The following is an 11,872-nucleotide window of genomic DNA, read 5'->3' on the forward strand; positions in this document are numbered from 1 at the left end:
GCCACTCCCCCACTATCTCTACATGTTTAGACTCCCTTCCACATATAAATAAGTCTTGGAATGCCAAGACTTGAACATAAGCAAAGAAGCTTAGTTGACTTTAGCATTTGAGAGCAAGAGTGAATTCTCTCCACTTGTAAACTCTTCAAGAGTTGGTCTTGCAAGTAAATGTCCTTTGTATTGTGCCTTTTATAACATTGAGTGAATAAAAGTGTCATTTCCACAAAGTGCTTCTCTTCCTTCCTTCCTTACATTCGTGAGTTAGCAAACACAATGCATTCTAGGGTATGTTCAACTTGATATTAATTTGTTGGGCAAAAATTGGGTCGATTAGTAGGCTGGTCAAGTGAAACTTGGCGCCGCACGGGAAAATTTTGAATTATACGTAACACTGTGCTTCCGCCTCGTAACACATTGTTTATATTACACATATTCCAAGTGGATGTCAAAGTAAGGGCCTAGCTTCTAGATAGCCTTATATTGATAACCTCAAGGGGTAAGTAACTCTCTTTGTGTTTAGTTGAGTTAAATACTTATTGTACTAACTAAGGTATCAAAGTGTACTCAGCTTGATACTACATATGTGCGAGTATTCTTATATTTATCAGCTCCAACGATGCATTCGGACAAAAGGGGTGGGTCAAAGAGGAGCACTCATGGCCCGCTTATCTGCACCAATAATATCCACTCCTAAATTGTATCAAGAGTAGAAAGTGGGTAATAAACGATTAAATACATACCATTTTTAAAGTTGAAAGAGAGTATGATTTTTTTTTTTTTAAATGATAGATATAAAATTTTGTCCTTAAAGTATCGTAAAAAAGTTAGTTTTTTTTTGTTTGAACTGTATAGAAAAAATCAATTTAGCTTCTGAAGTGTATATTACGCATATCACCTGATTGGATAACACTCTATCTCTTGAGATGCGTAACTTGAGATTGGATTATGGGCAACTTAATTAAATTCTTCTTCTCCAATTGATTCTCTTTTGACTTTTTTTTTTTTGTATTAGGTTGCTTCTTACAAGAACATGTTTCGAATTCTATACTACTGACCTATACTTTAAAGGGACATAATTTGTACAAGCAAACTAGGGTAACAGTGAAATAAAAACTTTCTTTACAAATAAGAAGAATATAGCACTCGTAATGATGAGCAATGAGCCGACAAAAAATGTCAACCAAACTTCAAAGAAATAGATTGTTTCTGTTATTGACATTAGAATAAGGATAGGTTCAAATTCTCATTGATGTAATTGAGAGAAAGACTTCTCATTTTCAGAGGAGTTGTTCATAAATCGGCTTGCAAAGTTAATTGCAAAACAAATATCAAGTCTTGTTTGAATGGGGCCACCTTTGATACTATTCTTTGTTAAAAATATCCTTTATTTTTTACAATTTCAAAAAAAAATTTTGGATTGGGCCATGAGTGACTGTTTTAGACATAGAGATCTTTTGAATTTGCAATTTTTTTTCCTATTTCACTTGGCATATCCACGTAGACTTTTCTTTCTTCTAAATTTTCATTGAGGAAAATATTTGTTAACTCTTTAAAAAAAAGTAATTTTTCAAAATAATAATTAAATCAAGAACCTATCTTCGATATTTTTTATAGGTCCATTATCACAAACTAAGAAAGTTACGAGATCTCATCGACATTTTACACCACCATATTTGGTTTATGAAGTTGGGGAGTGACATAGAGTTATGAACTACATTTCTTATTTGATTGACGGAGTAGTGAGTTTCATGATTAAATATATATATATATATATATTATTTTTCATGCTTTATTAACTTCTTATGATATGGATTCCACGACTTCACAACTAACAACTTCACTCCTTACCCGACTTATTTGGATATAGTTTGCATTTGGTTCTAGGATTCAAAATATTACACATATAATCGTTAAATTTTGAGTTTGATTTCAATTTAGTTCATAGATTTCATGTTACAATTTAATCTTTAAATTTGAGTCTTATTTCAATTAAGTCCTTATTTATCAAACTTTGATATTTTATTGAAGGTTCATTTTTCGTTATTTTGTGACCTTTTAAGTCCTAAAAGGTCCGTCATAGAAAACATTTTGATTTGAGTTACTTTATGAAAATTTTCATGAAAACTAGACCAGTATTTGAGCGAAAAAATATCTTTCCCTTTAAAAAAAAACTTTTCTAATAAACTATTTCAACGGCAATTATTTTCAATTCGAAGAATTGAGTCGGCAGCTATCCCTTTCCTGTTGAATCGTTTTGATCCCTCAATCAATCTTCATTTAATTTCATAAAATTCCCACTTTATTTCGAGTCAAAAGTTCTCGAACTCATATATCTTCGATTATTCTATCCACGAAAGGAATTTTGTTTCATTTCTTTCTTTCTCCCCAAAACAGAAATTATATGGATATTATGGGATAGTACCGAGTGGCATGTTCTTCTTCAAAGGGCTTATTTCAAACCCAGAAAATCGATTCGTTTGCATGCTTTAATGGATAAATCTGTTGGAATTTCTTGATTCCATTTGATCAGAGAGAGACCCAATTGGGGAAAAAGAAGATCCAGGTCAGTCATGGCTGTAGCAAGAACTCGTTCTATGTGTCTTCTCTTCCGATGTCGACACGTATCGGACACGTGCTTGAAGTTTCAATCCAAAGCTTAGTAACTTACTCTCAAGTTTCAACTGTTACAATTCCTTCTCTCTCATCGACGGTTTCTTCGATCCTACGGCACCGTTTTTACTGTCGAGAGGAATGATGAACAGAGGATTTCAGAACCCATGTCTCCACTGAATGGATGGGATTGGATTCGTCTGTTCTTATTGAAGAGGTTTCTGTGTGGAGATTTGGTTCTTATTGGTGATTTCAGTAAGTATTGATTTGGGTTTTTCTTTTTTGGTCTAGGTTCGGATTAGAGATTCACAAATCTTCGATTCTTTTGATTTTGATCTTGTGGGTTGAATGTTGAATGTTGAATGTTGAATGTTGAAGTTGTTCCATTAATGGGTTTTGGATATATATTTGTTTTATCCTTTTTTTTTCTCCTTTTGAATCTGGTGGAGCCCATTTGAGAAAAAGGAAAAGTGGATTATAGTAAGCTGATCCTATTGAATATTGTTTGTCGGTACAGGAAGTGTCAAGGAAGGTAATATTTTCTTTCAATCTTAAAAGTGGGATTTGGAGGAAGGTTGATTCTAATGGAGGTTTCGATTATGATTCATGTGGGATTCGTCCTTTTTCTTCTCTGGCTACTTTCCGCCTTCAATTGCTGCCATCTTGCCGCATATTTCATCTCCCTCATCTATCTCTATCTGGTAATTTTAATCATGTCTGTTATCATCTTTTTGATTTTCATGTTCAATTGTTTTGTGTGAAGTTGTGTTGTGAATCATCAGATAACTGTTTCTAATGTATTGTAGTTTTTCCTTTTGAGATTCTTAGGAATCTGGATAACTCTCATCGTCTTTCATTGAATGTGTTTCTCTGAAGCTTCATTTTATGATTTGGTTGGATCTTCCTTCCTTCCCTAATGAACATCTACTCTTCTTTTGGAAAGGTGCACGAGCGGTTCTTTTTTAAACTGAGGAGGAAATTGCAATTTGAGGAGAGAAAGCAAGCTAACCAGAGAAGGGTTTGACTTCTTTTCCTCTCTTACATAGAATTCATAAAACAAATCACAAATGTTTATTTACTGAGAAGTTGAAGGGGTAACCCCTTTTTTCTTTTTTTTCTTTTTTTTCTTTTTTTTCTTTTTTTTTTAAATTTAAATACTATTGTTTCATTTTGATTTAAATTGAATGTGATTTCTCTTTCACATCAGGTTCTTACAGATTCTGAAACAGTTAGGTGGTTAAACCATGCGGTTGAAAAGATTTGGCCTATATGCATGGAGCAAATTGCTTCTCAGAAGATTCTCCTCCCTATCATTCCTTGGTTCTTGGAGAAGTACAAACCATGGACTGCTGTATGATCCCAATCTGATACTTTATATACCCACTTCTCAGATCGATACAACTTAATTTCAGCTGTTAAATGACTTCCCAATATAAAACTTCCATCAATATGTCCAGCGAACTCGAGAGATGCGAGAATATACCAGGACATGATTTGTTCTCATCGTTTGGTAATCATAATTTTATATCCATACAGATTTTTGATGACCAGTGTATAATTGCAGAAGAAGGCCGTGGTTCAACATCTATATCTGGGAAGAAACCCACCTATGTTTACCGAAATGAGGGTTCTTCGTCAGCCTAGCGAGGATGATCACTTGGTAGGAATTACATTTTTGTGGTTGTTGGATTAGGATCCCTATACCCACGCGCACACACATACATATTGTCTTTTGAAGTTTCGAGATTTATCAGATTTGAATGAATTGTTCACAGGTTCTGGAGTTAGGAATGAACTTTCTTACAGCTGATGACATGAGTGCAATACTTGGTGTGAAGCTAAGGAAAAGACTAGGATTTGGAATGTGGGCAAAGTTACATCTTACAGGCATGCATGTGGAAGGAAAGGTACAGAAATTGTTGTCATGTTTATAATGGTGTAATTTGTGAGTCAAAAAGTAGAAGTGTACAAATTCTGCTTGCTTGATCTTTGATATTGTGAGAAATGCAGATTCTACTGTCTTAGGAGTAATTAGGTTTCCTTTTGACTCTGTATAGTTCAATCCTGAGTCAACTTCTATTCCTGAAGCCTCTTTTTTCAGTTCCTTGTCTGCAGTTGCGTCCTTTCCTTGTAAGAATTTTGTTCTTCTCCATACTGATTTGGTATGATTTGCACTTTGCATCACGTGCAAACCTAATATGTCTTTTGTGACAGTGGGGAGTGCTTGAGTTAGCTTTGTGTAGATGTATATATTTTTTACTCCAATCACTTTTCATGTTCATTCTCAAGGTTCTGGTTGGTGTTAAGTTCCTTCGGGATTGGCCATATCTCGGCCGTATACGATTATGTTTTGCTGAGCCTCCATACTTTCAGATGACTGTCAAACCTATCTTTACGCATGGTCTTGATGTTACCGAACTTCCGGGAATTGCTGGATGGCTGGTACTACTCATCTTCTATTTTAGCAATTTTAACTTCATCTCCTCTTTCTTTCTTTTCCTTTGGTTTTTCTGGCTAAGCTATGCTTTACTGCTTGTGGTTCTTATTCTCGGGGCTAAGTACGGCTTTTTTCCTTTTTTTGGTTTTTTTTTTTTAATCAGGATAAGCTTTTGTCCATTGCCTTTGAGCAGACACTCGTTGAGGTTGAGTAATAGAGTTCGATCTTTGATAACACCTACATTCTTAGTTTTTGAGTTTCATTCATTCTTTAATAATTTAAAATTGTAAAGGCACGAATCAAATTATATTCCAAATGTACACTTGTGTTCAGATTTCATGTTACTAAAGATGTTTTTCAACAGTATTTACCAAGTTTTTGAATTATCTTAATCTTTGCAGCCCAATATGTTGGTGGTTGACATGGAGAAGTTCATTTCACCACAGCCAGGTACTTTATTTTAAACACAATACAACTTGGAACTGTGGTCAAATGAAATTTTAGAAGAGTGGCCAATCATAACCTAATGAATAGAAAGAACGCCTTCATGTTTATTTTAGTTTTTCTCATAATCATGTCAAGTAGCATGCTTAAGAAAGTTATAGCCTTGTGCAGCATGCTTCACGATAATTCTCCTATTTTGGAATGGTTTAAACTCGTTTGGCTGCAGTCACACGGTTTGCATAGCAAGCTTGCAACAATTAATTTTATAATTTATCGTAGTATGATATATTGTATGCCAATCACAGGCCAACAGCCTGTAATTACTGCTGAAAAGTTGTTCGATTTTCATATATTATACTGTTGGTTGAAACTCCAAACTGTAAAATGATTGGAAGATGCCTGGAAGTACTGTGCTGGTTCTTCAAAATTTATGTATACTAAGTGAGGTGTATTTAATTTGTATGAAATTTTTCTACTCAGATGGTTAAGTTCCATTTTCAATATTCATCACTCGTGGTCTGCAAAACTCTTAGCTTGTAATTCTATTGCCTACTTATTTTGAGTTCCTGTATACGGATAATCGTATCATACAGCATGTTGTTTAGCTTCAAATGACTACGTATGTTTCAATATTGATGGATCTTTCTCCTTGTCTATGACCTTATATTTCCAGAAAATTGGTTCTCTGTAAATGTGAAGGAGCCAGTTGCCTATGTGATAGTTGAAGTTGTTGAAGGAGCAGACATGAAGCCATCTGATCTAAATGGTTCGTCCAACATTACTTCCCCTTATTGTATTATAGTTCTGATGATTTTCTTACATGACTGGTGAATTTGGCTACAATATAAGCTTTCTTTCAGGTCTGGCTGATCCGTATGTAAAAGGTCAACTGGGTCCTTACAGATTCAGAACCAAAATTCAAAGGAAAACGCTGTCTCCACAGTGGCGCGAGGAGTTCAAGATCCCAATTGTCACCTGGGAGTCAGAAAATGTGCTTGCTATTGAAGTTCGTGACAAGGACACATTTGTCGACGACGTACTTGGGTTTGTCTCCAAATTTATAGCTTCTATGATATATTCGGTTTGTTGCAAGTTTGATCTTGTGACCATAGCTCAAATGAGTTTTGATGTGTAGTTCTTATTGTCTTCACTTTCATCCTTCCCTTTGCTTTATCCTTCATTGGTATGCTCAAATCCAATCTAAAATTCTATTTGCAGGAATTGCTCTGTCTGCATTGCAGACCTGAGGGATGGCAAACGACATGATATATGGTTGCCTCTTGAAAACATTAAAACAGGACGATTGCACCTTGGAATCACTGTTTTTGAAGACAGAAAGAAGGTTATGTTCTTTTCCCTTTCGCTTCCATGTTTCCTTTTCTCTCGTCTCCTGCTGGTGTTAAAAAGTCGAATTTGTGTTGCCTAGGAAAGGATCTTTTAAATTTAGTTCTACTGGAAAATGTAATTCCTAACAGAAGAAAGGTGGTTTTCTTTTATTGATATGTAATGCTACTTTAGGTGGAGGAGTATCCTTCTCAGAGAGAAACCTTGAATGTGGAAGAGGACAAGGATTCCCCTAAAAGTGAGACCAAGGATGGTAAGGATTCAATCTCACCTGTATCAGAGGAGCCGCAAAGAGGGATTGACAATTTTGAGCCCATTGATGTCGAAGGGCAGAAGGAGACAGGAATATGGGTCCACCGTCCAGGAAGCGAAGTTCCAAAAACTTGGGAGCCTCGGAAGGGACGAACCCGGCGGCTTGATACTGAAATCCTTAGGGAGCCTAATGAATCTGTAAGCAGTGGTGAGATAAAATCTTGTATTAATGATTCAAGCAGTACTGATGATAATCCTGAGGAAAAACATCGGAAGATATCAGTTCGCAAGGGACTAAGGAAGCTGAGTTCAGTTTTTCACAGGAGTCCTCGAGATGAGGATCGATCAGGAAGCTTAGCGGAGTCTGCTAAATCCCCCCAATATGTCAATGTTAGGGCTGCAAATGCCGAGAGAGGCGTGAAGGTTATTCTTGTAGATAACATTGCTGGTACTGCTTCTGATAAGATATCAATATCAAAAGGGAAGTCAAGCAACGATGGTAGCGATTCAGAGAGTCCAGGAAAGGGTGGTAATGTGAAAGGCATGGCAAAAAGCATTTTCAGACAGGCTGAGAAATCTGCTCGTAGTATTAAATATGCATTTTCACGCAAAGGGTCGAGAAGATTCCAACGTGATTCGTTAGGAATGAATGAGAGAGATACTGCAGTGGAATCAGAATCTTCTGATGATGAACCTGATACACCAACTGCTTGCAGCACAACAAAAATTGTAGGAGTTCCAGTTATCCATGAAGCCAAAGCCGCAGCCCCTAATAACAGCTCCTTTAAGAAAGAAAATGCGTCGCCCACTGGTTTGAGTGACAATGTGAAGGAGAATGAACCATCAGCAGCAGATAGAACTACTGCTGCCGCTCACTTGGAAAAGATCGAAGATGACGAGGATGATAAACCAGTAATCAACGGTGACAAATGATTGGAACTTCAAAGACCTGAACTTGGTGAATCGAATTTAGGAGATGGAAGAATAGTTGCTACTTCTTTGGTTATTTGAAAGATGGTACAGTTTGTAGGTAAAAAGAATGTGAAACATGTAGAAGTTTGAGAATCTGTAAATTGAATAGAGATGTTATTACCCTTAAACATGCAAAGTTTATAGAGATTAAGAAGTTATTTGTGTTGGATGTTTCCTCGAAAAAAAAAAAAAGAAGTTATTTGTGCAGATTTTCACAATAAATAAAGCATCAATTTTCCTAGTTAAATCGGCACAGGTAGTTTGCCACTAGAAAATAACTCCATCTCTCTTGAATTTGAGTCAATGGGCCCTTTCCCGCTTCCTTCAATTATCCTCATCACCGGACATAATTGTCCGCGCCTTAGCTGCAACAAAGTGAGAATTTCTTCCTGAAGTGTTGTTTTCTTCCTATTTCATAATAAAACATAAAATTTAAGAATAGAAAGAATGTTTATAGACTTAATTTTTAAAAATAAAAAATTAAAATGGGATTTAGATTATCTTCAACTCCGGAGCACATTGCAGAAGAGATTCGTCTGTTCTTCAGTAATAGATAGCAGCTAAGTTGGGAAGTGTTGATCAGCTTGTGTCCATAACATTACCCAGTGCTTCGATCTTTTGTACACGGTCGTCAAATGGGTCGATTTTCAGTGAGAGCGTATAAACAGAGAAGAACATCATCACATCACGCCATCTTCCATTGCAAGCAACATAACTTTTTCAGTTACTTTATCAGTGATATCAGTGCATTCTTCATTTCCTGATAACATACAACGTAAAATCACTTTCCACATCCCCATTTTTGGGACGAAACCTTGCATAACCATCTGTTTCAGAACCCAATCCACATCCTCAGTTAGATTCTTCTTGCATAACCCAGACAACAACTTCTTGTAAGAAACAAAACTTGGTTCCATACCGCCCGAAATCATCCGAAGCATACAATCCCTTGCCTCGATAAACTTCTCTGTATCGAGCAGGCCATACAAAACCTCTTGATAAGTCCCTGCATTGGGGTAGCAACCTTTCAGCTTCATTCTCCCCAAAAGTTCTATTGCCTCTTCAATTCTCTTCTGCTTTCTAAGACCCGAAATCAATATATTAAACGTTATAGTATCTGGGCAAACACCTTCATTTTCCATTTTAGAGAAAAGCTCTGATGCTCTCTCTAGTTCCCCATTCTCACACAGCGCATGCAAAAGCGTTGAAAATGTTCTCACATTTGGAGTACATCTCTGTTGAGGAAATTCATCGAACACCTTGAGTGCAGCATCTAAATTCCCACTCTCGCACAACCCTTTAATGAGTATGTTGAGACAACAAGCATCAATCTCAATCCCCAACTTAGGAGCACCCATATAGACCTCGTGAACAACATCAAACATCTTCGCCGAAACAAGCAAATTAAGCACAAAATTAAAGGTTTTAAGACTAGGCCAGCAGTTATAATTGGGCATATCGAAAAGGGTATCAATAGCTTTACCTATACGACCGGCAACATGGCCATAAATCTTGATAACATGATAGAAAAAATCATCGGACAAGCGGAAATTCCTTTCGGCTTTGATTCTCAACATCACTTTTTCAATATCATCAAACAAGCGGCCCTCTGCAAGTCTGGACACAACGAGAGTGTAGATTTCTTTGTTGGGTTTGTAGTCCTTACGATTCGACCATTGGTGGAGGAATGCGAGGAGAGAGGGAGGATGTTTGATTTGTTGGATGATTATGATGACTTCATTGGGAGATAACCAATCTCTGTGGCTGAGTCTATGGGAAAAAGCAGAGGGTTGTCTAGAGGAAGTAGAGAAAGAGGAGGAAGAAGAAAGAAGATGAAGAGGAATCGAAGAAGACGATGAAGAGAAAATGGAGTTTAAGAGAGAGAGTTGAGTGAGGCGTAGAGAAGGAAGGATCATTGGAATGGGGTTGGGGATGGAGATGCAGAGTACCGATGGGAGTTGGTACCAACGAAAGCAAGTTCTTTTTATACTTTCCTCTATTCAAGCCTCAACTCCAAATTTCGCCCCATTCCAATTTGGCCTTATCCTTATCTGCGTCCTATACGAAAGTCTCCTTTTTAACCTTAAAATGCCTTTCCATTTCTTCTCTCCCTCTTTCAACTCGTTTTCCAATTTACGTTGCTCTCTTTTGAATTATTCCTCTCGTTTCTTCTTTTTCTTTTTACTCTCGCTTCTTCCTCTGTCAATTTTATAGTTTTTTTCTTCATTTGAATTCTCACTCTCGTTTCTTGGTCCCACTCTCACTTTTTTCTCTCGTTCTGATTCACACTCCATCTTACATCTTTGATTTGAGAAGAAGAAGAAGACGTCGACATAAACAAAAGAAATTACTAGAAAAGAAGGGCAATTGAAGAAAGGAGGGTGGGAAGGAAATCTCGTCGAAAAAAGGGGAAAATTGTCGGGAAAGAAAAAAGGAAAATTACTAAAAAAAAAACAAGGGTGTGAAATAAAAGAAATCATCAAAAAGATAAGGAAAAAAAAGAAAGGCATAAATAAAGAAAAGAGATAGAAGGAAGAAGGATTAAAATGGTGAATCATTAGATGATAACATCGATAAAAGGCCAAAAAAAATCAAGTAAATTGAAAAGTGGGGTCAAATTTCAAGATGGCCCTGAGGTCATCGGTACCAATTTTCCTTATTTAGTTAGGTTAATTAACATCTTTTTATCCTGAGTTTTGGGTTTAGTTTCTATTTGGTTCTTAACTTTAAAAATGTTATACATTTAGTCATTTAAGTTTTGAGTTTAGTTTCAATATAGTTTGCTCTAGGTTTCAAAAATGTTATAATTTTACCTTGAGATTTGAGATTATAGCTTTGTTTCAATTCGGTCTCCAGATTTCAAGATTTACATTTTTTACTTCGATTTTTTCACTAAAGATACATTTTTTCATATTTGATGTTAATGTCTATTAATTAATTTAAAATTATAATTAATTAAATTTGATAACTTTTTATCACTATTTAAATTAAATTCAAAATTCCACTGCATAATTGTGTTAAACTAATTAATAGACATTAACATTGATGATTGGAAATAATTATTTAATGAAAAATCAAGATCAAAAGTGTAAATTTTGAAACATGGGGGATCAAATTAAAACAAAACTCAATTCTCAAGGTTAAAGTTGTAATATTTTGAAATTTAAGGACTAAATTAGAACCAAACTCAAAACTTAAAAGAACTAATGTGTTAACTTTTGAAACTTAGAGACCAAATAAAAACTAGACTCAATACTTAGGGACCAAAAAAAAAATTTTCTCCTAGGTTAAATTATCAAAATTACCTTTGGAACAGTAGGTCCATCTCAATTATATCCCTAAATTTTTACTAGATTCATTTTAATTTTTTAAATTTGAAGTTTGTTTCAAAAACATTTTTTTATAGATTTTTATTGTTAGATTTTAGACCGAGAGTTTGTATCGACTTATGTGAATAATTTTTTTTGTACATGATTTAACGACAAAAGTCTTTTAAGGTTACTTTGAAAAAAACTTCAAACTTCGAAGGTTTAAATAAAACTTTCCAAAGTTCAAAAGTATAATTGAAATCAACTCTATAAATATAGATATTTTTTGGTTTAGTATCTTTTAACATCGAGGTTTTAAATACTCATGTTGATCAATTTTATAGTTATTGGAAACTTGAAAAAATGGAGATTTTTTTGGGTTGAATTATATATATATAATTGAGCTTTTTTTAAAAAAATATATGAAAATTTATTTTTAAAAAATTTTAAATATAGCAAAATTTTATTATTTACTCTTGAAAATATTTCTAATAGTTTTTTCATT

The 11,872-nt window shown here is 35.1% G+C and overlaps 2 protein-coding genes across 3 annotated transcripts; one reads left to right on the forward strand and one right to left on the reverse strand.

The window, feature by feature from the left end:
• Positions 1 to 2,135: 2,135 nt before the first annotated feature.
• NTMC2T6.1 (Calcium-dependent lipid-binding (CaLB domain) family protein) lies at positions 2,136 to 8,225 on the forward strand. 2 transcript variants are annotated; one of them, XM_039041576.2, is made up of 13 exons: positions 2,136 to 2,865; positions 3,128 to 3,311; positions 3,554 to 3,628; positions 3,818 to 3,961; positions 4,175 to 4,270; positions 4,386 to 4,517; positions 4,900 to 5,052; positions 5,211 to 5,252; positions 5,449 to 5,497; positions 6,165 to 6,257; positions 6,352 to 6,535; positions 6,710 to 6,833; positions 7,010 to 8,225. In XM_039041576.2, the coding sequence occupies exons 2-13, from the start codon at positions 3,195 to 3,197 to the stop codon at positions 8,018 to 8,020; spliced, it is 2,220 nt and encodes a 739-aa protein (XP_038897504.1). In that variant the 5' UTR covers positions 2,136 to 2,865; positions 3,128 to 3,194; the 3' UTR covers positions 8,021 to 8,225. The 2 variants fall into 2 exon arrangements, with proteins under 2 accessions (XP_038897504.1, XP_038897505.1); XM_039041577.2 differs by having other exon boundaries at positions 2,216 to 2,865; positions 4,147 to 4,270.
• Positions 8,145 to 10,107, reverse strand: LOC120085550 (Pentatricopeptide repeat (PPR) superfamily protein). Its single transcript, XM_039041578.2, has one exon. The coding sequence runs from the start codon at positions 9,973 to 9,975 to the stop codon at positions 8,740 to 8,742; it is 1,236 nt and encodes a 411-aa protein (XP_038897506.2). The 5' UTR covers positions 9,976 to 10,107; the 3' UTR covers positions 8,145 to 8,739.
• Positions 10,108 to 11,872: the final 1,765 nt, after the last annotated feature.

Source organism: Benincasa hispida, chromosome 9 (genome assembly GCF_027475165.1).
Source record: "Benincasa hispida cultivar pf3 chromosome 9, pf3_genome.v1.1, whole genome shotgun sequence".
Taxonomy (NCBI): domain Eukaryota; kingdom Viridiplantae; phylum Streptophyta; class Magnoliopsida; order Cucurbitales; family Cucurbitaceae; genus Benincasa; species Benincasa hispida.

What these genes read in the sequence shown, in the direction of transcription:
- NTMC2T6.1 (XM_039041576.2), top strand. Translation starts at nt 3,195, where the DNA reads ATGGAGGTTTCGATTATGATTCATGTGGGATTCGTCCTTTTTCTTCTC. An exon ending in CTAGCGAGGATGATCACTTG is followed by an intron (nt 4,271 to 4,385) that starts GTAGGAATTACA and finishes AATTGTTCACAG; the next exon opens with GTTCTGGAGTTAGGAATGAA. An exon ending in GAAGCCATCTGATCTAAATG is followed by an intron (nt 6,258 to 6,351) that starts GTTCGTCCAACA and finishes GCTTTCTTTCAG; the next exon opens with GTCTGGCTGATCCGTATGTA.
- LOC120085550 (XM_039041578.2), bottom strand. Translation starts at nt 9,975, where the DNA reads ATGATCCTTCCTTCTCTACGCCTCACTCAACTCTCTCTCTTAAACTCC.